The sequence below is a fragment of the Stegodyphus dumicola genome, chromosome 11 (assembly GCF_044657685.1).
Source record: "Stegodyphus dumicola isolate Sdum_Otavi_A_Nest chromosome 11, ASM4465768v1".
NCBI classification, from domain to species: Eukaryota; Metazoa; Arthropoda; class Arachnida; order Araneae; family Eresidae; genus Stegodyphus; species Stegodyphus dumicola.
The window spans coordinates 80,879,295-80,904,969 of NC_140778.1; the positions used below are offsets into that span (position 1 = coordinate 80,879,295).

Genomic DNA, 25,675 nt, shown 5'->3' on the forward strand with positions numbered 1-25,675 from the left:
TGAATATGATTTTCGGATTTAATATCAAATTTCGCGGTCAATTCGTATCGCAGAGGAATCCCACGTCTTAACTTTTATTTTTCATAACGAGTGCGCACAACATTGTGCTAGGTATAAGTAAGATAAGATAATCGAAGATCAATATAAGATAATCGAAGGATCATATGAAATAAAAGTTGCATGACTTGTTCCGATACCCTGTTAAAATAGTTTGGAAACTTTCTATATGTAGCTGCTCGAAAGTGTCAGGATGAATTCATATGATACATATAAAAATATACTGGCAACAGAGAACTCTGACGTACGATGTTGGAATGGCCTTTTGATGTCAAAAATCTAGGAATTTTCGTAATCTGCAGGTTCAAGCTGCGCATATGTGGCATATTTAAGAAAAAGTAATTTTTATAAAAATTCATCAATTCACTTCTATGAATTTTGAACTATAATTCTCTTTTACCTATATTATATTTTAAGTTCACTGCACAATTACTCGTTCCCATAAATCTTAATATTTCAATGGTAAAAGCTCAATTTCTCTAATATGTCTTTTATTTTGTACTGAATAAAAAATGTTTATATCCCAGGAACGGAGGAACCGAAACTTCACCTTTATTAGGAAAATATTGTGGCAACAGGACTATCCCGGAGATTAGATCGCATAGCAATACTCTACGGTTGGAATTTAAGTCGGATATGTCAATGTCTGCTCCAGGATTTGAAATTTTCTTTGACACAACTTCTGTTGGTAAGTATCGGAATATATTTGAAATTTCTAAGCAAGTCTGAAGTTATTCAACACTTTTCAATTAATAACGGAAATAGTAACTGGAAATTTCTGAGGACTAAATCTTTCATAGAACTTTGGAAGATCGGGAATTCAAAGTCAGATTATTAACTTTCAGATGCGGACTCTTCCAAACGAAATAACCGGCATGAGGATAATTATCATAAATGGAAATCTTAATGAATAAAATCTTATAAGGCTTCGGAAATTTAATCGTCTTTTAATTTTAAAAATAATACTCTAATTTTGCAGTATATTAAAAGTAACTTTTTTACGAATTTGAGGTTAAAGTAAATGCGTATATTTACGTAGCATATTATTTATATAAGTAGAAATTACTCATTACTATATTTTTTGTATTTGAAATAAACTCATAAAACATACGTTTAAAATTATAAAAAAAGTTTAATTAATATTTTCATCTTTTTCTTTTGTACATTTATCCGTACTTTATTCAACAGCACCCTAATTTTTTTGCAAGTACGCATTAATAGAGTAATATCAAATAAAACTTGATTATTGCATGTAAAATGTTTACTTCAATATTAGCGTCAATGCAAAATAATTTTGCAGGTACTGACATATTCAAATAAATTATTTTAATGCAGAAAGCCCCATAGCGAACCATTGTTATTTGTTTCCAAACTAATGACGGAAACCAAGATAATTTTCTCGTAGATGCACTACTAGCACAGAAATAAATGGTTAGCTTCATTGCTGAGTTAAATGACTACTTTAAGACTAAAAATTAAAAGGTGACATTTTTATGAAGTTACAATTTATAACAACTTTTTGCGGGATATGTACATTACTAATGTTAAAAAAAATGTGTACGATTTGTAGCATTAGTAAATAAAATTTGATAGTCTTACTGAGTTGAGGGTAATGGTTGGGAAACCAGAAGAAACTTTGCAGTCAAATTTGGACTGCCAAAGCTTTATTAACTTTGGCAGTCCAAATTGTTTATATTAGAAACTTCTCTTAGTGCGATAAAATACTTTTTATTCTTTCTACAACGAATATATTGTCATATTTGATTTCCAGAAATTTCTGTCTCTATTAATTGAGATCTAATTCTTTTGTAATTTTGAAAACCTCACAGTTTTGTGGATCAGATCACTGAATCCCTGAATATTTTTAAGAATTCAGATCCCTGAATATTTTTAAGACTTCTTTAACTATGAAATTCAAGATTGGAGTATGAAATCGAATTTATGTGAATTCAGAAATTCTGCAGCATGTTCACCATTGATTTCGAAATTAAATTCTCATCCCATAATAATACTTCAAGAGAAATATTCGGGTACAAGAATGTATGAGAAGCAGTATTAATACTGAATGAAAAATACTGAAATCCGTATGAGAAGCCTTAATAGTCATATTCGCTTTCTCACCTTGTAAAGACATTAGGTATTTTGGAAGCAGGAAAGATGAAAAATTAGCAAACACCTTCGCCGGAAATCGAACCACGGACCTCTGGAATACCGGCCCAGCCTGCAGACCACCATACCACGAAGGCACGCTAGAAAGCGGGAGAAAATGCTTTATATACTCTCCCTTTTAAAGGGCGACTGATGTTTTTAGAGGACCCAATCCTGGGTGGCGAGAAATCCTTATCCACCACCCTTTTAGTTCGGGCGCCACTGTAGAGACATTAGGATTTTTTGAGAAGCAGAAAGGATTTTTTGAGAAGCAATCGCCTTCGCCGGGAATCGAACCACGGACCTCGGAATCGAACCACGGAATCGAATACCGGCCCAGCGTGCAGACCACCACACCACGAAGGCACGCCAAGAAGGTGGGAGAAATACCTTATATACTCTCCCTTTTAAAGGGCGACTGGGTTTTTAGGGGAGACAATCGCCAAATCCTGGGTGACGAGAATCATCATCCAACACCCTTTTTTAGTTCGGGCGCCACTGTAGAGACATTAGGTATTTTAGAAGCAAGAACGATTGAAAAAATTAGCAAACGCCTTCGTTGGGAATCGAACTACGGACCTTTGGGATACCGGCCCAGCGCGCACACCACCACATCACGAAGGCACGCTAGGAAGGCGGGAGAAATGACTTATAACCTTAGTGCTTAAATCGGAGACAGAATGCCGGATATAACATGCTTTCAACGTTTTGAGCTATTAATTAAAGAAGAAGGATAGAACTTTGAATTTCCCTCTTCACTTTGCGTACAGCCTTTCAGTATGATTTGCAGATTTAATATCAAATTTCCCGGTCAATCCGTGTCGCACGGGAACCATACGTCTTAAATTTTATTTTTCATAACGAGTATACAACATTATGCTAGATAGAAGTAAGATAATCGAAGATCGACATAAGATAATCGAAGAATCATATAAAATAAAAGTTGCATGACTTGTTCCGATACCCTCTTAAAAAAAGTTTGGAAACTTTCAATATCTAGCATTCCGAAAGTGTGAGGATAAATTCACATGATACATATAAAAATACAGACAGAAAACTCTGACGTATAATGCTTGAATGCCCTTTTGATGTCAAAAATCTGGGAATTTTCATTATTTGCAGGTTTAAGCTACGCATACACGACATTTTTTAGAAAAGTAATTTTCCTAAAAATTCATCAACTCACTTCTATGAATTTTGAACTATAATTTCCTTTTACCTATATTATATTTTAGGTTCACTGCACAATTATTCATTGCCATAAATCTAAATATTTCAATAGTAAAAGTTAACTTTGAGATAGCAGATAGATAGAAGATAGGCAGTTGGAAAGATAGAACTCTGAGGCAAAAGGGTAACTTTAACACTTGTCTCAGAATCTGAAATTCCATAAACGTGGCATTACAGACAGTGTAGTTTATTTCCTTTCTCAGATATTATTCTAGAAGCAATTTTAAGTAGACTGAAATCGTTAACATCTTTTTTGAACACTTGAATTTCTAAAGCTCTGTTTCTACAAGCTTAGTGGTAGAAGTTCTTTCCCTTTTGTGTCTCGTAAGAAACTGCTAAACTCTTTCATTTTTCATTAATCCTTTCCGGCACGCTACCTTTTAAAGTTGGAGTTTTGATAAAAAATGAAAGAAAAAGTAGGCAGTCTAATTAGGCCTAGAGGAGTACACAAGTAAGATTTTGTGAAGATAGCACTTATAGTTTAATTCTGTGGATGTAGCCAAACTGGGCACACTGGTTGAATAGAGCTTCGGAAAGAGTGCTGAAACGAGTGTTGTTGTCAATGAACTGACCGATCAGATGCGGAGAAACAAAGAATATAGACTCTCAGTTGTCCTAGATTATTGGCGAGCCCGGTCTGGGCACATCGCCGTTTGATTTTAAGCAAGATTTCAAGGTAAAAATGTAAAACTAACATAGAATAAGGAGATTAGCATACAGCCAAAAAACTAACATAGAAATTTCTTTTCAAACAATTCCTTTTATTCCCTAAAAGAAATCTGGAAAATTTCCTTGAAAAATGAGGGTTTTAAAAAACTAAACATGGCTAAAATATATGGACTGGATTGTGTTGAGCTGCCATCTACTATAAATAAAAAAGGTTCAGAGTAACCTATAAATCCTTTTTCATTCAATTTTTCTGTGCGTACAGAAGGAAATTTTTAGGTGTCCAGACCGGACACACTGTGCCGCAAAGGATTAATTCATCATCTTTGCGCTGCTAACAGTATACCCATATTCTTATGTCATAATTTTTCATTCTTTTAATAGGTTGCGGTGGAATACTTTCATCTCCTCGTGGTTCGATAGTGTCTCCCAATTATCCACAAGCATATCCTTTCAACGCCGACTGCGAATGGCTTATTCGAATATCCCATGGTTCTGTGATTTCTGTGACCATTATAGAAATCGACATCGAAGAGCACGACAAGTGCATGTACGACTACTTACAGGTAAAGGGGACACTGAAGTAATTTTTTTCTGAACAGAAGTACTGAAGTAATTCTTATTTCATTAACTGTCGGAATATATGGTACTTATATGTCAGAATATATGGTACTTGATATGTGGCTTTATTGCCGTACACATGGTATAATGGTTAAGGAAGCCTGTTGCAATACCGAAGATCCCAGGTTCGAACAATATGTTTACTCTGCTCAAAAGTGCATAAAAGTTTTCACTCTGTCTGGAATTAAACCTTTTCAACTTTTAAGCCCAAGGAGTATTGTAAAATGTAAAGGCCTTCAGGGGTCGAAGACCTCTTATATGAATGACGATTCACGTTTATTTAGATGCGGTTTTTAATGCACTCTGCAATTTATTTAACTTTTCCGGTTAGGAATAGATATGCTCCGTGTAATTTTCTTTTTCCATTGTAGAGACATTAGGATATTTTCGAGGCCGGAGAGATGAAAAATGAGCAATCGCCTTTGCCGAGAATTGAACCACGGACCTCTGAAATACCGGCTGAGTGTGCTGACCACCACACCATGAAGGCACGCTCGGAAGGCGGGATAAATACCTTATACACTTCCCTTTTTAAAGGGGTTTTTAGAGAACCCAATCGCCAAATCCTGGATGAGGAGACATGTGACATGCGACGGAGGACGTGGGCACCACCCCTTTACCATATGGTTAATTGATGTATCGCCACGTCCACCAGTATCTATAGCCGAACTTGAGGGCCACACGAGGGTCTCGCACGGGGCGCCGAAACCTAGCGCCCGGTGTATTCCGAGGACGGTCCCACTGACCAAAAGCGCCCTCCGGGGATATTCCCCCATCCGCTTGTCCGTGCCTCTGTATTTGTTGTTATATATATAGAAAATGACATGGCCTAACAAGGGTCATCACTGCATTTGTAAGTTGGGAAAGTCTAAGGCAGTATTGATAGTGGCATTATTACATATTGTTGACAAACTATTGCTGCGTACCAATGGCATACATTATACATTTTACGTACATTGTACATACATTATATAGACATTACACATACATTAACCATCATTACATTATATATTATTACATTCATTTGTATCCTTATTGGGACCCAACCTGGGTGAGGAGAATCTTCCAACACGCTTTTAGCTCCGGTGCCACGGTACAAACATTAGATTTTTTGGAAAAGTTAGCAACCGCCTTCGCCGGGAATCGAACCACGTGCCTCTGCAATACCGGCCCAGCGTGCAGATTACCACACCACGAAGGCATGACAAGAAGCCGGGAGAGATACCTTATACGATTTTCAAAAAGTTGATTCAGGGAAAAAACGGAAAATATACGTAAGAAATTACTGTGTTGGGCGTTGTATACTTTGCACTCTACGTTATGAGGTATAGTTATAAATGTCAAAAAACTCAGTAATTATAGTGCGATTATTTTTACATATTTTACTATTAATTACAAATGTAATTAACCCGGCGGAAGTCGCACCAAGAAAAGTTACTAGAGTGGGCGCGTGGGGTATCACATACCCCAATATTTAGAATACAATAAAAAAATAATATACAATAAAGTTTAAAAATTTAGTTTTAAAACTTTTTTTTTCATTCTGGTGTTATATAAATAAGTGAATAATAATTGGGTTTCAAAAAATTAATTTTCGAAATAATCTTAGAGTTAAAATTAAGATAAATGAAAATAATAAAAAAATAAACATCATGCCTCTAAGTTTCATTACATCTCTAATACGCCATGCTTATTTTATTTCTTCACGCTTTGAACGAAATACATTCATGTGTTCTTGGCACAGAATATTTTCACATTTTAAACATTGCATTCACGTTCTTCTGTCCTTGGCGCGAGGGCAAAAATTTTATCACAGCTTTCATACTTAGTTGTTTCGAATTTCATGTATTCGTTTTAATTCTTCGTCGAAACTTCTGCTTTTGTTTTGCATGCAGTACGTCAATTTCATGGAAAAGTTTTAATCTCTGATCTATGTTCAATACTTGTTTTCATTAACTGTAATGCTAAGTCTTTCAAAAACAGACTTCTGTTTCTGGTTGATGGATTGGCAGTTGAATGTAATATAATTCAAGCATTTATTACAGCAACATTCAGTGCAGGAAAGAAAATTACCATTGGCCACCTCCTTGTTATTCCGGCAATTAAATAATTGGCTGACATTTCATCCCCCATATCCATTGCTTCTTTAGTCATATTATTAAAACATATAATTTCTGACGTTTTATTTTCTCCAATAGTATCATCTATAGTATGATCGTTATATAATGTTGAAAGCATAAGAACAGTTTTTCCTTTTTTAGGAACATCAGGAATTAATGTTTTACCTTTTTCAAACCCAAAACATTGTAGAAAATATTCTTAGTTTCATCTTCAGTTTCCGAAACGCACTCTTCATCGCTTTTAAATATTTCTAATAAATCTCACATGCGTTGCATCTCCAGTTTATAGGAACTCATTCTTTTTACCATAATGCGGTTAGAAATTTTTAAGAATTTAATGTCAAGTACTTTAAAATCACTTGCGAGTAGAAATATTTACTGTTACACCATAGAAATCAATTTCTGAACTAAATATTCAGTCAGAAAAACACTTACGCGCACAGGCGCGTGGGGTGTGTCATACCCCAGTTCCAACAAAGTACCGATAAATCTTTTTCTGAAACACACAGGCAAAGAAAAAGCGGTTCTGAAAGTCAACCACAACTAGAAACTCAGCTAATGAAAGCAGCACAGAATATCAGTTTCACAAGTTAGGAATATTCCACTTTTATGTAGGGTTGGGGTATGATACACATCACGCGCTTTCCCGCGGGTTAAAACTCTACTGCATTGAATACTCACATTTCATCAATATATATCCGTGACATTGCAAATTCGGTATAATACATTCTAAAAGGACAGTCAAATGTCTTTAATGAGTAAACCATTTATGTAGTTGAAGGAGTGTAGAGACATTAGGTTATTTCGAAGCAGGAGAGATAAAAAATGAGCAATGCCATCGCCGGGACTCGAACCTCTTGAATACGCGCCGAACGTGCTGACTATTACACCACGAAGGCATGCTAAGAAGGCGGGAGAAATACCTTATAGGATGCTGTAAATAAAATGTTGTTTAAGTGCATTTTGAAATGTTTTATTAATACTAAGATAAGCATTTTAACGTAGTTTGATAATTTTCCTGCAGATATTAGATGGTGATTCGGAAAATTCCAAATGCTTGTTGAACATATGTAATAATCAGCAGAATCCGGGAGCCATTGTATCGACTGGAAATACTATGCTTCTGCGCTTCCGGTCAGACAGCAGCCAAGAGGCTGGAGGTTTCCACTTAGTTTACCAAACTTGTAAGTTTATATCTTCGTAATTTTAGTTTACCAAACTTGTAAGTTTATATCTTCGTAATTTTAGTTTACCAAACTTGTAAGTTTATATCTTCGTAATTTTAGTTTACCAAACTTGTAAGTTTATATCTTCGTAATTTTAGTTTACCAAACTTGTAAGTTTATATCTTCGCAATTTTAGTTTACCAAACTTATAAGTTTATATCTTCGCAATTTTAGTTTACCAAACTTATAAGTTTATATCTTCGCAATTTTATGTTCTAATAATAAGAAATTCTATAGACATTCTTTTAATTTTTAAATTAATTTTTAATGATTTTTTTTAATTAATTTTAATTTTTTAAAATTTCTAGTTAAATTTCTAACTGGAATAATGACTAATTTATAATATGAGCCATCAAATCCGAGTCTGGCAGAAACACTACCATTGAAGTCATGGCCTTTGTATTTTGCACCATCACGTAGGTCTATCAACTGGACTTACGGTTAGGAGTGTCAGTGTATTTTTACATCAGCACCCCTATGTCGTCTCACTTTAAAGTGACACCCATCAGTCACCGCTGCATCTCTGAAGCTTTAAATCCTGTTGCTCTCCTACAAACGCTTGTTGCAAGTATCAACAGAAAAATTCGCGGCCGTAATGGGGCACTTAATGTTCAATAGTTTTAATTGGCCAGCAGACCACATTGCTGCTTAGGCCCTCACATTCTCACAATATGTTGCCAATCGCAAATGTCTGTTTGATGACAGGTAAAAAAGTGGGCCAGGATACGACACTTGGCGGCTACGCCACATGAACTTAGGAAGAGTGTAGAAACAAGTTGGAGTTGATAAACTTCCAAGCACCGACCCAAAGCCTCTTTCTTTCAACGCCGTGTCACAGAAGTTATTGCTACCTCTAGTGGCTACCTAAAATACCAATTTCATTGTATTCTACAGATCTAACTGTGCTTTTATTTCAATAAGTTAATCCTTGTATGTTGCATTGTTTCTCCAGTAAATACAGATTTCATTTTCTGTATTCTTTATGGGTTTTGGTTTGGTATGGCCTGCAGCGCAACTTATTGGATGTTTATTTATAATTGTATTATTTGAAGCTGTATCAATAGGCTGTAATGTTTTTTAAAAATGAGAATATTCCTTCTTCTCTTTCACAGTATGTAATAATGTGTTAACTAAAAGAAGAGGTGTCATCGAAAGCCCAAATTTCCCTGATACCTATCCACATAACCACAACTGCAGTTGGACCATTAGTGCTCCAAGAGGAAATAATATATCCATAGCTTTCTCGCATTTCTTCCTTGAAACAACTGCCTCTTGTGACGCCGATTATGTTGAGGTGAGTACTTTTCATTTAATTCTTCTAATCATGCTTTAAAACACAGTCTGCTTATTCTTCTTTCTATTTTTCCCTTTTATTTAGCTACTATGCTTTCCATTTGATAATTCAGTTAATTTTTTTTTTTCGAATTTATATCCTTTTTTGATAAGATTTAATTTTTACCATTATTTTTCTCACTGCTGTAAATATAATGGTAAATATAAATTATTTAACTATTTGTGATCGGTTGGTTGAATTTTGTTGGCATACATTCTTGCATTTTGCGAGTTGATACTTATTTATTTTGTGTATTTTGTTTGGTAGTTTTGTGTTCATTTATTGCGTATTTTATTTCAATATTATTTGCGGCATGTTAAAAATATTTAATTTAAACACTATTTTGAATAGCTTTTAATTTTCAATTTATTGACTTTAGTGTTGAAAAAAATAGCCCAAGAAGAAACCCAGATGGAGACAAAGACTTCACTGTCTTTGTCTCCATCTGTCTCCATCATCTTCACCAGATGGAGACAAAGGAAGGTGAAGATCTTAGTCCTTCACCTTCCTTTGTTAACTTGGCGCTAATCTGACAGTATCTGGAAGATGTAATTTTGAAGACCTAAGAGAAATTTTCCAGAAATTTCCTCTGTTTAATTCCTTCTTTTCCTTTATGTAATGATACAAACCAGGGGTTGCACTGGCGTTTAAACAGTTCAGCTCACAGTCTTTGCGACTTAAATGCTATTAAGCGCATTTTCATTAGATATTGTTCCGTGAGCTATTTTATAATCTGGGATATTCGTCGCGTGTTATCTTATTGAGATGTTTTTGTTTTTGTTTGTTGTGTAATCTGTAACAGCTTTTATATTACAGGCAACACATTTACGAATATTTTATACTACTTAAATAAAAATGTAAGAACCTTGGTACTACAAATATTTACTAAGATATTTAATTTCAAAATTTGCAATTTTTGATGTCATTTTCAACTTGGTTAATTAAGTTGAAATAATTCGAGGAAATGAATTTAAATTGATTGCAGATATAAATGTTATAGTTTAATAGGCCGTACAAGAAGCCACGTGGTGTCCGCATCAGATTTTTTCTGTAAGTTTTTATTATACTTACAGATCGTCTCGTATTAAATTCAGTGTTTTTTAATATATCCACTTTACTAAGAAAAGACGAATATTGAAAAACAGCACCTAAGTTGCAAACTGATAAATAATGAACATCGTAAACTATTGAAAAAAAAGGAGCGAATAAAAAGCTTATCTTTGGAGAAATTATACACTCATTGACCTCAAAATTTATTTAGACGACAACAAGTATTAACTTTATTCAACTGGAGCTTAACGTTATACATAACTCTTGTTCAGAATCCTGTTAACTATGTAGGGTTTATATTTATTTTAACTAACACTTATTTTAAGTTTAAACTATCTTTCCTGTCAAGCCTTACTTTCCCCTGGAATTGCCAATGCCAGAGTATGTAAATTTTAGTAGAACGCGCAAGGATTCAAATTATCAGCGGAAGTATTCTGAGTTAAATAGAAGGGAAACGAGTTCGAAAGGGTGCTTTCTTACTTCACGAACGTGGAGGTGGCTAGTTAGAAATTGAAGAACCACGCGTTTCGGCCTGTGTGCTTGCCTCGGCAGTTTGAAAATCTTTCAACGTAATATTCAGAAGTTTGCTAAAGTATCAGCGGTATTTTAGAACGCGGTGAGGTTAGTTACGTTTAGAGATCCTCGTAGTTAGTCACTTGTTACTATTCCTTTCTTAGTTTCTTATTTTTATTTTACCGCCGGGTCGGCGTAGTTTGTGAGCGTCAAGAGCACGCATTTGTAATTTCTAAAGTTGAATAAAAAGGGATTTTAACCCTTCTCAAGACTTTGGTCTCCTTTTCCAGTTCTCAGCAGTCACCACTATTGTTGCGCGCAGGTTGGAAGCGCGCAACGTTACAACTAATAAAAAGTATTTCCAACTCCTAATAACTCAAACATATTTTACTGCCAGTGGACTCGCAACACATAAAAGGCATTTTATAGGACTGTGAATAAGTTCTACCATCTACAAAGCTAATGGCCAGTTATTAGTTACCTAGTGGCAAGTTAAAAGAAACCTGCCACAATTTAATCTTTCACAGTTATGTTCCTTTGAGGAGTCTCGGTACAATTGGTTTTTCACAGTTTCTGTTGCTTTTATTAAATTTTGTTTCTGGACATAATAATGCAGAGAACTAGGAGTATATTTCGAGCCACCCTGGGTTCCTAATTTTATCTTTGCTTACATTTTAGCTGTGTTAATGTATTGTGGGTATTGTGCTACCTATCAAAGCGTCGTGGAAAAAGCTGCTGGTGATTCCAGTTTGATTAATTCTATGCCTGGACATTTTAACGCTGAGGATTTGAACGCTACATTCTTCATAATTTCCTACATTGTTTCAAACATAAAACAAAATCCCTTTCTTCTATCATATTAATGAGGTATCTATTTGCAAAACATGTATCTTACAATTATTTGCAAAACATTTGTCTTGTTCATAACAAATAAAAGATAAAAGTTTGACGACTTTAAACATCTTTGTCAACCCTACTAGCCATGTCGTAGAGGAATTATAATACCAGTTTCGAGTCAGAACACCATCAACTGGATTTATTAAGTAAACAAAGGGTTAGGGATATGCCTTTCTTGGAGAATATTCTGACGGAATCTTATTAGTATATTTATATTACACATTTATCATTACCAATTATTCTTGTTAACAGTGCCCCTAGACTTGCAGAAATGCAGTATAAGACTAATGAGGTTTTACAAAATGCAAAGGTTCGAAAGACGACAGTGAATAGTTTTAGAAGGAAATTATGTATCGGTTTCATATATTGTATAAATTCATTCATTCATTACTTCCTTTTTGTGAAAAATGTCATTTAAAGTAAAAAGATAAATGCAATAAATTGAAAATACAAATAAAAATTCTGAAAGCATTGCAACAAACGTACTCAAATAAAATATTAATTATTCGAAATCATATACCTAATAAATTAAAATGAGATGTTCGATTCAAAAGAATAATAGACAGATGAATGATTTAGAAAATTTAATGGTAAAGTCATAAAAATATGAGAAGAAAAAAAGAATATTTGCAAATAAAAAGAAGTATGTTAAATGTAATAATTCATAAGAGGTTAGAACACTGTAATATTAATACATTTATCCTTCTGAGATTTATTAGATACTTTTAAATTTCGTCTTTTAATACTTTTATAGTATATATACAAGTATATATACTATACTTTGTTTACCATATAATTTACCCCTCCCTATTTTCAAGAGATGTATTTAGCATGAAAAAGGAAGGGGGAATATATAGTAAGTATGATTTTTAGATAAGAAAATCATGTAAATATATCTAACATGTTTCTGTAACAAGAAAAATTTTAAGCATTTAATATTTTGCAGGTGTTAGAAGTAAAGAACAATGAACAAGTTCAGTTGGGTAAATATTGTGGAGGTCAGAGCTCTCCTCCCAAGACTATCGAGACTTCAACGGACACAGCCATTGTGCGTTTGATAACAGACAGTTCCGTGACAAGAGAAGGATTCAGATTAGAATATGCAATGAAAGGTAAAATTTTAAAAGTTAATCATAGGCAAATCATTTACCATTCAATGATAATAAAGCTAACACGAAATGTTCTCATTCCCATGAACTTCCTAGTTTCCTATTCCTTGTTGTTTGTTTCCTATTCTTTGATCTACTCCTTCTTTCCTCTTTCCTTGGTTCTCATCCCCATGACAACATGTAGAGTCACTAGGACGGCCTCATGAATGATCATGGGCTAGATGTAAAAGTGCTTTCCTTTGCCCAAGACCATGGGCAGCATGTAATGTGTGGCCACATGACTTTGTTCAGTTCCATTTTGCTTCTGATAGAGAATAGCGCAGAAAACGATATCCAGTGACACCATAACTATTTTCTTTCCCCCAAAATCTGAAATAAACTTTCAAAACGATGGAATTATATTATTCCTATTCCACAAAGATACTGTGCATTTACAAAAAAACCCTTGCCTTCTGCGGGATCCGAACTAGAGTGCAGTGACAACGTAGTAGACTCCGTTAACCACTGAAGCAAACAATTTGAAACGTTTTGATACAAATAGAAAATATGAAAATGAAATTATTTAGAAATATATTTTTAGCTAAAAAATACCCTCTGTGTTATAAAAGAAATTGAATAAAGCTCTAAAATATTAAAAATCTAACGAAGTTCAATCGTATGTTCTATCACTATTTAAGCCGTTTCTTCCCGTCGTTACTAAGAAGAGAATATAGAAGTCGAACGAAAGTATTCTGGAATCCAACCGAGTGCTTAGACTCTAATTGAGATCTTGCTTAGTCACTGTATGGTAATGCTGTCGGTCATGTGTCTATATTAAGATGCGAAAGGCGTATGACAAAAATGCTTGCACGTTTTAATAAGGAATGGCAATAAATGTATTGCGCATATCATGTTTTCTACAAGCATAATACATATGACTATTCATGGCTCTCTATTTATAAAGCTGACATTCCTCTTTCCTCAATTTCTTTTCGATGATTTTATTTCTTGCATGGCAACTGTTACCCATGATCTATTTCACTATTGCTTTTGAAGAATGAGGTTTCAAGTTAGTATTTTTGTTTAATATTTTGTTATTTGAATATCCTCCTTAAAATAGGAATTTTAACTTCAAACACGAATTTCTAATTCAATCTTGTAATCTATCTATCCATGTAATATTATATGATATCCATGTAATATTAGATATTTATTCATGTAATATTAATCCATGTAATATTAACTCCAGTGTAACACGACCAAAATGCTACAGTATAAACAATACAAAATAGATTATTTTATCTTTATTACTATATTTATTGTTAACATGTTAATGATGTGTTTATATTTAATAAGATGCTTAATTTGCTTTTTTAGGTTGTGGCGGAGATATTGATAATAAAGATTTTGGTTTCATTACCTCTCCCAACTATCCTAATGGTTATCCGATCAGTACCTCTTGCTTCTGGCACATTTCTTACCCTCCTGGAAGTAGAGTGGAATTGACGATACTTGAACTTGACCTTGAAGCAGCATCAGAATGCATATATGACTACCTCAGGGTAAGAGCAATATCCATTTATTCTTGCAATAGATTTATTCCCTTGCCTGTTGTAAAATCATTTGGTTAATGTTCATGAAGCATAGTTCATATTCCTTGGTAATTTGGATTTTTCAAAAATAGTTTCAGAAATTCAGCCACTTTCATTTTCCTAATTTCACGATTTTCTATCTCTGTGTCTTCGCTACAAGTATTATTTACCATTATTTGGCAAACTTTCATAAAATGTTTTTTTTTACATTCTTTTTATATTCGTGTGTTCTCTGCTTGAAACAATGCACTTCTGTTGTTAAAAAGGACACTGCATTACGAAGATCATTAAAAGGGGGAAAAATTAACAAAACTATCAAAAATGTATGCTCAGCAACCGATATGTCTACATATTTGCACAAGAAGCACGTATGTTGGGTAAAGAATTTGTCTGCTGGCTGAACTATGATAAAATGATGAGTCAATCGTGTGTATGATTATGGCAAAACCTCGACGGCTATCTGCCTAAGAAGAGGGATGCCTTCGTGTATGATTTTCTAAGGGAAATTGGCTCGTATACACGTTACACATGGGGAAAACCACGAAAACGCCCATGCAGCCAACTCATTCGCGGGATTCGAACCTCGGACTTAACTACCAGTGTTCAACGACTTTACCGCTCGGCCGCTGGTGGGTGGTGAGATAATTGAATTTCACGATCACAAGATGTTTCACCTTCTTGGCACGTTGAGGTAGCTTCCCATCAAGTTAGCATGCAGAAAAGAAAATCAATTAAAAGTTTAACTTCAGATACACAAAATGAAATATCTCTGTCTGAAGTCGAGTAATAGTATTCACGTTACCGCCACTGCAGAATGTCGACATTCTCCAGTCAACGTCAGCATTCCCATTGTCGTTTGTTGTATACCCGAAATATTTTCTAAATATGTTATTAGAAAATATTTCTTATTAAAATTATTTCTCACATCGGTAAACATCGACATTCACCATGATCGATGGTGAATGTCGAGTTTACCGTGAATAAAAAAATTTTTGTTATATTTATAAATCATACTTTATTATTAAACCATATTATAATATATGTCAAAATAGAAGAAAGCGTAAGTAACAGCACATGTAAATAAACTGTTGAACTTAAAATGAACAGTACTACTAAATGAGAAAGGAAAATAACACCAATAATAAGCTTACTTAATATTTGATTCATGTTTTAGTGTTATAAATTGTAACAGCTTAAACTGTTATGGACTCTATGAATCGCACAACAGTCCTTTGTTTTAAAACGCCTCTCTTTCTGTTTCCTGAACTTCTCGTTTCAATTTTCACCACAGCATATCTGTGCTTATCGACATACACCGATCACAGCCCAAATGCCTAGACCGAATATAACCAAACATTCGGTCTTAACCGACGTATTTGGTATGAGTTGATATTCGCCGGAGAATGTCGACATTTCCTAGTTTGGTCTTTCACAGTAATGTTTACAATACAAATAATTTTATACCATATTTACAAACTGATGAATTAATTTTCATACTGAGTGAACGAAATTCTTCGATTTACCCATTCAAGTAAATTTCACAAAACCATAGTGGTAGTAAGCTAGTACACTAGGAAGAAGGGAACCCTTGACCTCGGCTATTTAAAGCCCTTAACATAGTTACTAACGCCTCAATCCTGGAGCTGATCCAAGGAAGCGCCAGCCCCAGACGACAACCATGCACACAGTCAAGAAAGGTTAGGTTAGGTTATTTAATTACGGCAAAGCCTCGAGGGCTATCTGCCTAAGGGGAGGATGCCTTCGTGGAGGATTTTCTAAGGAAAACTGGCTCGTATACACGTTACACATGGGAAAACCACGAAAACGACCATGCAGCTAGACCGTTCGCGAGATTCGAACCTTGGACCGAACTACCAGTGTTCAGTGACTTTACCGCTCGGCCGCTGGTGGGCCCTTCAAAGATACGAAATGTAAAACAGGTGCAGTCGGGCAGCAACCGGCCGCCACACAAAAGGAACGATGAACTAAGACGAAGACCATCGTGCTGACCAACGGAATCTAACCCCTCGAAGACAATATCTACTTATGTAATGTTCCCAAAACCAAGGGGTAGACAAGACAATATTAGTTCGGCCTCAAGCCTGAACCTACCACCGAATCAACATTGGTTTTAGTCACTGTGAAGACTGATTATGTACCCCAACAGATCACTCTAAGTACAAGTCATAGTCAGAACGCCGTGGGTTGCCCCAGTCGACTTCGGGAAGGAACTGGGATATAGTTTTCACGTCATCACATTATTATAATGTTTAAATGCTCTAAACGTAACTCATAATTGCCATCTTTGTTGGAATGTATACAGGGTGTACCATAAATTTAGCGACAAACTTCTAAGGAAGGTAGGGCACATCGTAAGGATTAAGACTTGCATATGAATCTATACCCGAAAATTTCAAAGGTGAGTGGTAGCAGAGGTAGAAGATGGAGAAAAAAGTAAGATTGATTAATTTGAAACATTTATTGGACTTGAATATACAAATGGTGTACGATAGCTTGAATGTTACAACAGATGCTCAAAGTTTGCACCATTAGACATCAAACATGCATGACACCAACGGACCATTTGAATGCCGCGAACTATTTGATCTTTCTGGAGAAGTGTCATCCCGATTTGCTTGACGATGTTCCACCAAATGTGAGGCGCAACATGTGATTCTAACATGATGGGGCCTCTGCTCCTTTTGGACTGGATGTTCGTAGCTATTTGAACATATCTTTTCCACATTGATGGATTGGACGTGGTGGACCAGTTACCTGGCCCCCACGTTTACCGGATTTGTCGGGCTTTGATTTCATTTTGTGGGAAGCCATCAAAAGTGTCGTGTATCACGATCCTGTCGTGTCTGAAATGGACCTCGTGGCAAGACTCGCCTGCGCATCTGCTACAATCAAAGAAACTCCCGGTGTGTTTGAAAATGTCCGGCAATATATGGTCCGTCGATGTCAGGCATGTTTGGCGTCTGATGCTGCAAACTTCGAGCATCTGTTGTAACATTCAAGCTGTCGTACACCATTTGTATTCATGTCCATTAAATGTTTCAAATTAATCACTCTTGTTTCTTTTCCCAATCTTCTACCTCTGTTACCACTTACCTTTCACATTTCCGGCTATGGGTTCCTACGCAATTCTTTATCCTTACAATGTGCCCTAACTCCCTAGAAGTTTATCGCAACATTTACGGTACGCTCTGTATAACCGGATGCCCACTTTACCATAAGTAGTACCATTATTTCAGAAGTACTAAATAAACGCAAAGGGTATTTTCCTTGTTTAATCAAATCAGTTGGAAGGAAATAATGCATGCTGGCTGTGCTTCATAAATCAAATTCAAACCGAAATCCTTGGAACCTGATTTTGGTCTAAGTAACAGAATTACTAGATCAAAAATTTGATGTAGTGTAGAGTAATGAAAGTAAAAATTTAACGTTAGTCAAACAAAGCTAAACGTATTTTTCATGTCATCACATTATTATCATCATTCAAAATTCTAAAACATAACTCATCACTGCCATTTTTATTGGAAAGTATATAACAGTGTGGCCAAATTTCATGTCAGCATTAGCCGCATGTTGGAATTCAAACAAAGTTCGAGAGACGCAACTAAAATTTTTCAAAACACACAAGTCTATATTTACATTATTTTAAAATAAGCGAACGTTTCAGATGAAAAAAAAAGTCTAATAACTTAAAAGGAAATTAAATAAATTAATTACCCTCTTTTGGCAACTGAGTAGTTTTAATTTACTGTATTCAATACGTATATTTTATTTGCATAAAAAGCTCACCGTTCACTTGCGACAGCGGCGCTATAGCCACCCATCGTATGTAAATTGCCTCAGAAATCCTTGTTGTGTACAATGCTTTCGCCTTTTCTGAAGTTATAAAACAGTACATTTTAACTGAAGTAGTTGTAGCTGGATTTTTCAGAACGTTAATTCATTGAGATTAAGCTGAAGTCTTTTTCTCCTTTTTGGTTTTGTTCGGACATAAAGTACAAAACAGTAAAAATCCTATCAATTTCTGCAGGGTAATCCAAAAGTCGCGCAGTCAAACTTTCAAACATTTGGCAAATATCAATATTGGTATTAATGGCAATTGTTTCTATGAACGATTTCACTATACGGGTACATACAATACACTACTTCAAATTTCACTTGCAGTTTATGCTCTTATCTTTAAAAACTCTTCGTTTGGTGCAAGACAGAGATGAGTTTTAATCAAGCAAAATGATTTTTATTTTTGATTAAGCATTATTTTGCAGCCCGTGTTTGCAGAAATATTATTGAAGCACCTTAAAGATACCTTTCTAAATGCATGTGAATTGATTCGTTCTTGGTCCTTGATAATTTTCCTCTTGGTAGCCTGATTTCCTGAAACTGGTAGCATTCAGTACTATCAGATACAAAATGGTTCCTCGTCTCTTCTGAGATCGGAAAAAATGGACGAAGTCAGGAATAAACCATTGCAGTCACTAACACAGAATGTGAGAAAGATAATATCGTGATCTAATCTATGTTTTAAAATATACTGTTTAATCATCGAAATTCGATCTGCTTGGGAAAACCTTTGCATTCTAAGCATCAAAGCATTCCGATTGGGAATATCATTTTTTCTAGTTTTCCCACTACGACAAGTTCTAAAAGCCAAAAGTATCAGAAGTTCAAATTAAAATTTAATTCAAATAAGTAATTAAATAAAACATTAATTTATATGTAATGGAACTCCAGTTAACGACTGTCACCGGAATGTCATTAAATCAGGGAAAAAATTAAATATAATTTTAAAATGAAGTACACTCTGCATATAACAAAAAAAGGACAGCTCTATATTTCCTGTCCTACTGTGCCAATCGAAGAAATTTAATTGAGTTCTTCATGTCTCGAAAGCGCGACTTAAAGGATATATATTAGATTTATACGTAGCATTATTCTAGTATAGGTATTTAGCTACAAAAATCAGACTTTTTCTGAAGTGAATACAGATTTTTTTCTTACTTCGATTCTACGACTCCAATTGTGCCAAAGTTAAATTTTGGAAAATTAGGTGAGAAACTTAACGAGAAATTCAAAAATTTATCTTGGCGCACTTTTTCAGTTTACGCCAAGAATAATTCACTTGGCGAAGTTCTTAGTTTATAGTAACTTATTTTCTTTTCCTTTTCTTCATAATGCGCGAGTCGGAAAAAAAGGTGCATTGTTTATGATATACTGTGATTTGGATAAAATTTTACATTCTGCTTCTGCTATAGGGAAAAGTATAATCAAATATCGTATCACATCCCTCATGCTTCATACGAAACCAAAACTGAATATTACATGCAGTTAGTTTGAATTTTATAAATAATAAAATATCTGATGTGGACATATCTGCTGCATTTCATTTAAAATTATTTCCCTGAAATTCATTAACAATATATTTTTCATTCAATCAATTCAGTTCTTATTTCGCGACAAGGCAAAAATACATAAAACTCGGTTTTTTTTTTTTTTTTTTTTTTTTTTTTTTTTTCAGATTTCTAAAACTGAAATAAGCTGCTTTGCTTGAGACACACCCTTAACCTTAACCTTAACTAGTAGATACATTTTTAATATCCTTTAAAATGAATTTTTCAAGTTTAAATGTTTCGTCAAAATATCCGAAAATTTTGATTAAAAATTACAAAAGCGGATGTTATTCTTTTACAATGGTTTTTTAAATGGAAAAGTTATAAATGGGCGTTAATTACTAGAGCAATAATTAATTTAGAACAAATCTTATACAAAGAATTCCAGTCTAATAATGATAGTCTATTCTCTTCACTTCTCTGAGGCCCACCAGCGGCCGAGCGGTAAAGACGCTGAACACTGGTAGTTCGGTCCGAGGTTCGAATCCCGCGAACGGGCTGGCTGCATGGGAGTTTTCGTGGTTTTTCCTCATGTCTAACGTGTATACGAGCCAGTTCCCTTAGAAAGTCCTCCACGAAGGCATCTCTCCCTTTAGGCAGATAGCCCTCGTGTGCTTTGCCATAATTGAATAACCCAATCCAATCACTTCTGTGGTGTATGCTCCAAATAAATGTAATCGTTTTTACCATAACTAAGAAAAGACTATCATTTCTTTGAACATAAATTTGTTCCTTAGGACATGCCTCAAACAAATTAGATTTTTAGTTAATCGGAGGCTTTATTAACCATAACTGAATGCATGGTTTTCTTATTATTTTGTTACGATTGCTTACCCAGGTTTTACAGGCCTTCAAAGTATACTTACAGCGCAGAAGAGAGGTTAACATTCGCTGAGAAGGCATACTGTTGCTGTCATAACTTTTCCATTTGTTTAGGAAGAAGATGATGAGTCAATGATTATGACGGAATGCTTATTTTGATTCAGAACACTTTTAAGTTTCAGATGAAATTAAACACTGTACAGACTCAAGCTTCTCGAAAGTATTTGTATTTAGATCAGGCATTTTTTTATAATCTCTTCTCTTTAAATGATTATGTTATCAGCTTCCTATTTCTGTTGAGTCTAAAATTTTCTGAATTTCAGGTTTACGGAGGGGAAGACGAGAACTCTCCAAGACTTTTGAATACCTGTCACAGAATAAATGGCAGCCAGATAGTTACAAGTCATGGAAATCAAATGGTAGTCCACTTCAGCAGTGATTCGTACATAAATGGCAGGGGTTTCAAGGCATCCTTCAAGAAACTTGATACTGGTAAAAATAAGAAATATTTGTATTTGTTTACAAATCATCAGAATGAGTCTTATAAATGATATTTCTTAATTTGTAGTAAGAGGTTCTATATCTATGGAATCTCATGTGAATTCTGTGGATACATTCGTATTCATTCATTATACTTTTATTTTTGTCACTTAAATTTATTAAGGTATAAGTAATTAATGGACTAAAATCTAAGTGGTAACGTAAAATGCCTATTAAATATAACTGTTTGAGTACGTGGATTAATTACTTTTCGAGAAATTTCTTTCTTTTCATTTACAAAATTGTCTGAAAATGTTTTAGATATGTACATAAACGTTTAGTCTATTTCATTCACAAAATTTCATATAATATTTTTGGAAAGTTTCATAAAATTGCTGTAGTAATATTTTAAGTTAGTTTCTTTCGTAACAGAAAAAGTGAAAAAAAATCAAGCTTTTCAAAAGTAGGTTTGACGTATTGTTAACGTAAAGTTAGAAGGAAAAAAATGTTGCCAAGTTAATTAAATTACTAATTTTATAGTAATTTAATTAACTTGGCAACATTTACATTTACATTAAGTTACTAATAGTCGTTAATTAAATTACTAATTTTATTCCAGAACATTTAATACCAAGTATAAAGGTTCAAAAGCATCTTTTGAACATCACTAAAGTATTAAAATGAAATATTCTCATGTTAATGTTATCTAGTGGTACCTTTGGACACCATCTTTCAAGTTCTTAAACAGAAATTTCCGGTTCACGGTGTAGAACAGCCATACTTCTGCTACTAAAGACTGCAGAGACAAAGTAAAAGTAGTTTTGGGAAGCTTAATGTATAAACTTTAAAATAAAGTAATAAATTTTTTTGAAACATTTCATCAAAACTGACGATTAGAATGTAGTCGAATACCTTAATATATAGAAATAGTCAACAATCAAGAAGTATTTAAATAATTCATATTTTCATTGCATGGTTTTTTTAGTTACAAATGTACATCTCAACATCTCAACAATACATGTTCACAAGATAAGTAAAATATGAAAGTAAAATTCCCAAAGCAACTTGAAAAGCGTAACATGAAAATTAAAAAAGCACAGTTATGACAAAAAATATATTGTTGCGTGCGTGCGGGTTCGTAATATATAAAATGCACACAGGTCCGATGATAACTTAATAAAATTTATTTTTGTCAAATAAAATCACTTCAAAGTTCAGGCATTTTCTGCAGAAATACCCATACAGGTGTTCACAGTACGACAGAGTATGATTAGTAGTTATACTTCATACTATTAAGAATGTTAAACACAACGCGAAAAAAAAAAAAAGCAAAGCGCACCTAAAGAGGAAGCTATATCAAAAAAGCGGAGATGTATCAGTTCACTCTGAACTAATAACTTGGAATAACAATGAAAACAACTGAGAGCAGATGCTCTCTCCTACCTTATATAGTTTTCAATCGGCCGCCGAGATATTTCTAGTACTTTCTGCTTCTCGAAATTACTGGAAAGTAATATGCTTGTGGAATTATGGTTATAAGTAGTGATGAATTACATTTATTCAATTACAATACCTACTATGGTGATACAGGGACTCGACAAAAATATTTTAGAGATATCTCCCCAAATAACCCAGATGCCCATTTACTCAATGTTAAATGGAATTGCCCCTGTATTCTTGCTTTCCGGAATAACTTCTGTCATTTAGATTTTCATGTTACATTATACAAAAGAAATACAGCAGTTTCACATAAAATTACACTAAAATCATCTATCTCTGTGCAAAATTTCTTAACAATATTCTAAGTTTGAATCAAATGCTTGCTCTAAAATATTGAAAATTTTAACGCTTTTTGACTGTAAAATAACTTATTTCCATTAAACTTCTACAGGAACTTCAGGATGCGGAGGTCGATTCACAGCAGCGGAAAGCACAATCCTTTCTCCAAATTTTCCGGATCCTTACAACGTTAATGACGAATGTGAATATTTGATACAGACGTCTTCCGGTCACCGAGTGGAGTTAGAATTTTATGATTTCGAAATTCCACAAGGGACCAATTGCTCACTTGGACATGTAGCGGTAAGTTTTTAATGAAATTCAATTTTGTTATTTTAATATCTCTTTTATTGGTTAATTTTTCTTATAACGTATACTTTTATCAGTAAGAAGCATAAAGTTTCAGTTAACATGAATCATGAAGTCTGGAAATTTAAAACTCAATTTATAAAGATCCCATTTGCAGGAATGCTTTTCTTAAGCTTTAATGGCAAAACTAATAGAGATCTCTAGAATGATAGCTATCTGCCTATCCCTAGCATTATACTCTATATCTATTTTTTCTATAATAATAGAGATTTCTTCAAGTACTATCACAGTCCTCTCTTAAACAGTCACAGTCACATTCACAGTCACAGTCTCACAGTTTCTTAGGTTTTAGTGACAACCGATAAAATTAAATTTAGAAAATACGCATTAATTATTTATTACCTTGCAGTATTTTTTTAATTCTTAAAATTTAATATTTATTTGCGATTAGCATTATATTTCATTTCATAATAAAACTTCCGGTTAGGAAACAGAAAAGTTTTAAACATAACTATCATGAAATAAAATATTATAATTTTAATAAAAATGGAAAATGAAGGCGGATCACAAAGCTTTCGCAAGTTCATTCTTTCGTAGAAACCGTAATTACTCCTCCTATAATTTAAAAGATAAACTTCATAATTTGATAAATTTGAACTATATATTAATATCTAGTTTAAATGTTACATAAATTTATATATTAATATCATCACAGTAAATTCTCCAGTAAAGCTCTAACCCATCCACTGATTTAATATCCAGAAGCCCACCAGCGACCTAGCGGTAAAGTCGCTGAACACTGGTAGTTCGGTCCGAGGTTCGAATCCCGCGAACGGGCTGGCTGCTTGGGCGTTTTCGTGGTTTTCCCGATGTGTAACGTGTATACGAGCCAGATTTCCTTAGAAAGTCCTTTACGAAGTCATCCCTTCCCTTAGGCAGATAGCGCTCAAGGCTTTGCCATAATCACACACACACACAATATCTAGAAGCATTTAAAAAATATTAAAAATAAACAAATGATCTTGTTCCAAGCTGCAAGCTGTTTAATAAACGAAAATGGGTCATAATATAGAATATTTGCACCTCAAATTGTTAGTCCATGCCAATTTTCAACATGTAGTGTGCATGTATTTTGGACCAATATTAACGTACAGTATGAAACATTTTTTTATGTAAACTTGGACAGTGTTTTAGTTACTAGAGTACAAACATACGCAACGTGAATGCTTCAAGGCACTTAAACGTATACATTGTAGAAGATGACATTTCTCGTACGGGTGCGTACTTGACGTTTTTACGGGTGTGAATTTTGAGCTTCTTCTCGTACGAGTGCAAACCTGGAGCGAGCAAAACGTGTGAATTGCAATAATGGTAATCATTCAGCCACTTACCATTGAATTATCCCATGAAACGTAGGGACTATCTTGATGAATCACAGGTAACAGAGCAAAACTGAAAAACCGCATTAAATGCTCAGACAAAAAATAACAGTAGTAAAGCACTATAAGCAACACACACGAAGCAAAGCACACGAACTATAGCAACACACACGAACACAAAAAAATATAATAGAGTTCTTAAATTTTGTCAGTATAAGAAGTATCTAGATTAATAAACTTAAGTTCACCAGGGAACAAGAGAACTTCCCAGTAGAAGATTATGACAGAAATTGATAGAACCCTCTATCCTTATAAACAGAGAATATAGAGAAATCTACATCATTACAGTGCTACATGGAGAGAAAATTAGTCACCATTTGTTATGGTGTAATACAATTATTATAAAATTTTAACGGCACCATTTGTCAAATATAGAAAGTATCTTTGTGTAATTCCAAAAATCTTTTTTAAACTTTTATTCATTTAATTAAATAATGACCATGAAAGTTTTCGTATAGTGGTTAGTACGTACATCCAAATAAAAAGTGGGCTTAACCTAAAATAAAACCGAACAGTTCATCAGTGGATCTTCGAAAAATACAACACTTAAATGGTTTAACTTCCGTTTACATTACTAAACAGTAAGAAAAATTTAAAAAAAAAAATTACGATATCCATTGTTATTTATCAAATTTTCAAAATAAGTTATTCGAAAACTAGTGGCCTCAAAACGATGAAATTTTGTTTATGGGACTGCTATAATAGGTAGTTGTGCATCTCCCTTTTTGATTATAATTGGTCATACCAAAAGAATATATGTGTCACCATTTGTCAAATATAGATATATTGAACGAACAAAAATTCATTGAAATCGAAAACAAGTTTTTCTAATACTTGCGCAATAGTTGCAAAGTAAGATAATAATAATTTATTTACTAAAGAAATATTGATTATATTGTC

The 25,675-nt window shown here is 34.0% G+C and overlaps 1 protein-coding gene across 1 annotated transcript in view; it reads left to right on the forward strand.

The window, feature by feature from the left end:
• Window positions 1-25,675, forward strand: part of LOC118193658 (cubilin-like) — a 435,777-nt gene that overhangs the window by 219,181 nt on the left and 190,921 nt on the right. The window contains exons 26-33 of the mRNA XM_085826886.1: window positions 585-745; window positions 4,486-4,667; window positions 7,867-8,026; window positions 9,181-9,362; window positions 12,808-12,973; window positions 14,327-14,511; window positions 21,092-21,260; window positions 23,140-23,330. Coding sequence (XP_085683012.1) covers window positions 585-745; window positions 4,486-4,667; window positions 7,867-8,026; window positions 9,181-9,362; window positions 12,808-12,973; window positions 14,327-14,511; window positions 21,092-21,260; window positions 23,140-23,330 — 1,396 coding nt within the window. The remainder of the gene's footprint in view (window positions 1-584; window positions 746-4,485; window positions 4,668-7,866; window positions 8,027-9,180; window positions 9,363-12,807; window positions 12,974-14,326; window positions 14,512-21,091; window positions 21,261-23,139; window positions 23,331-25,675) is intronic.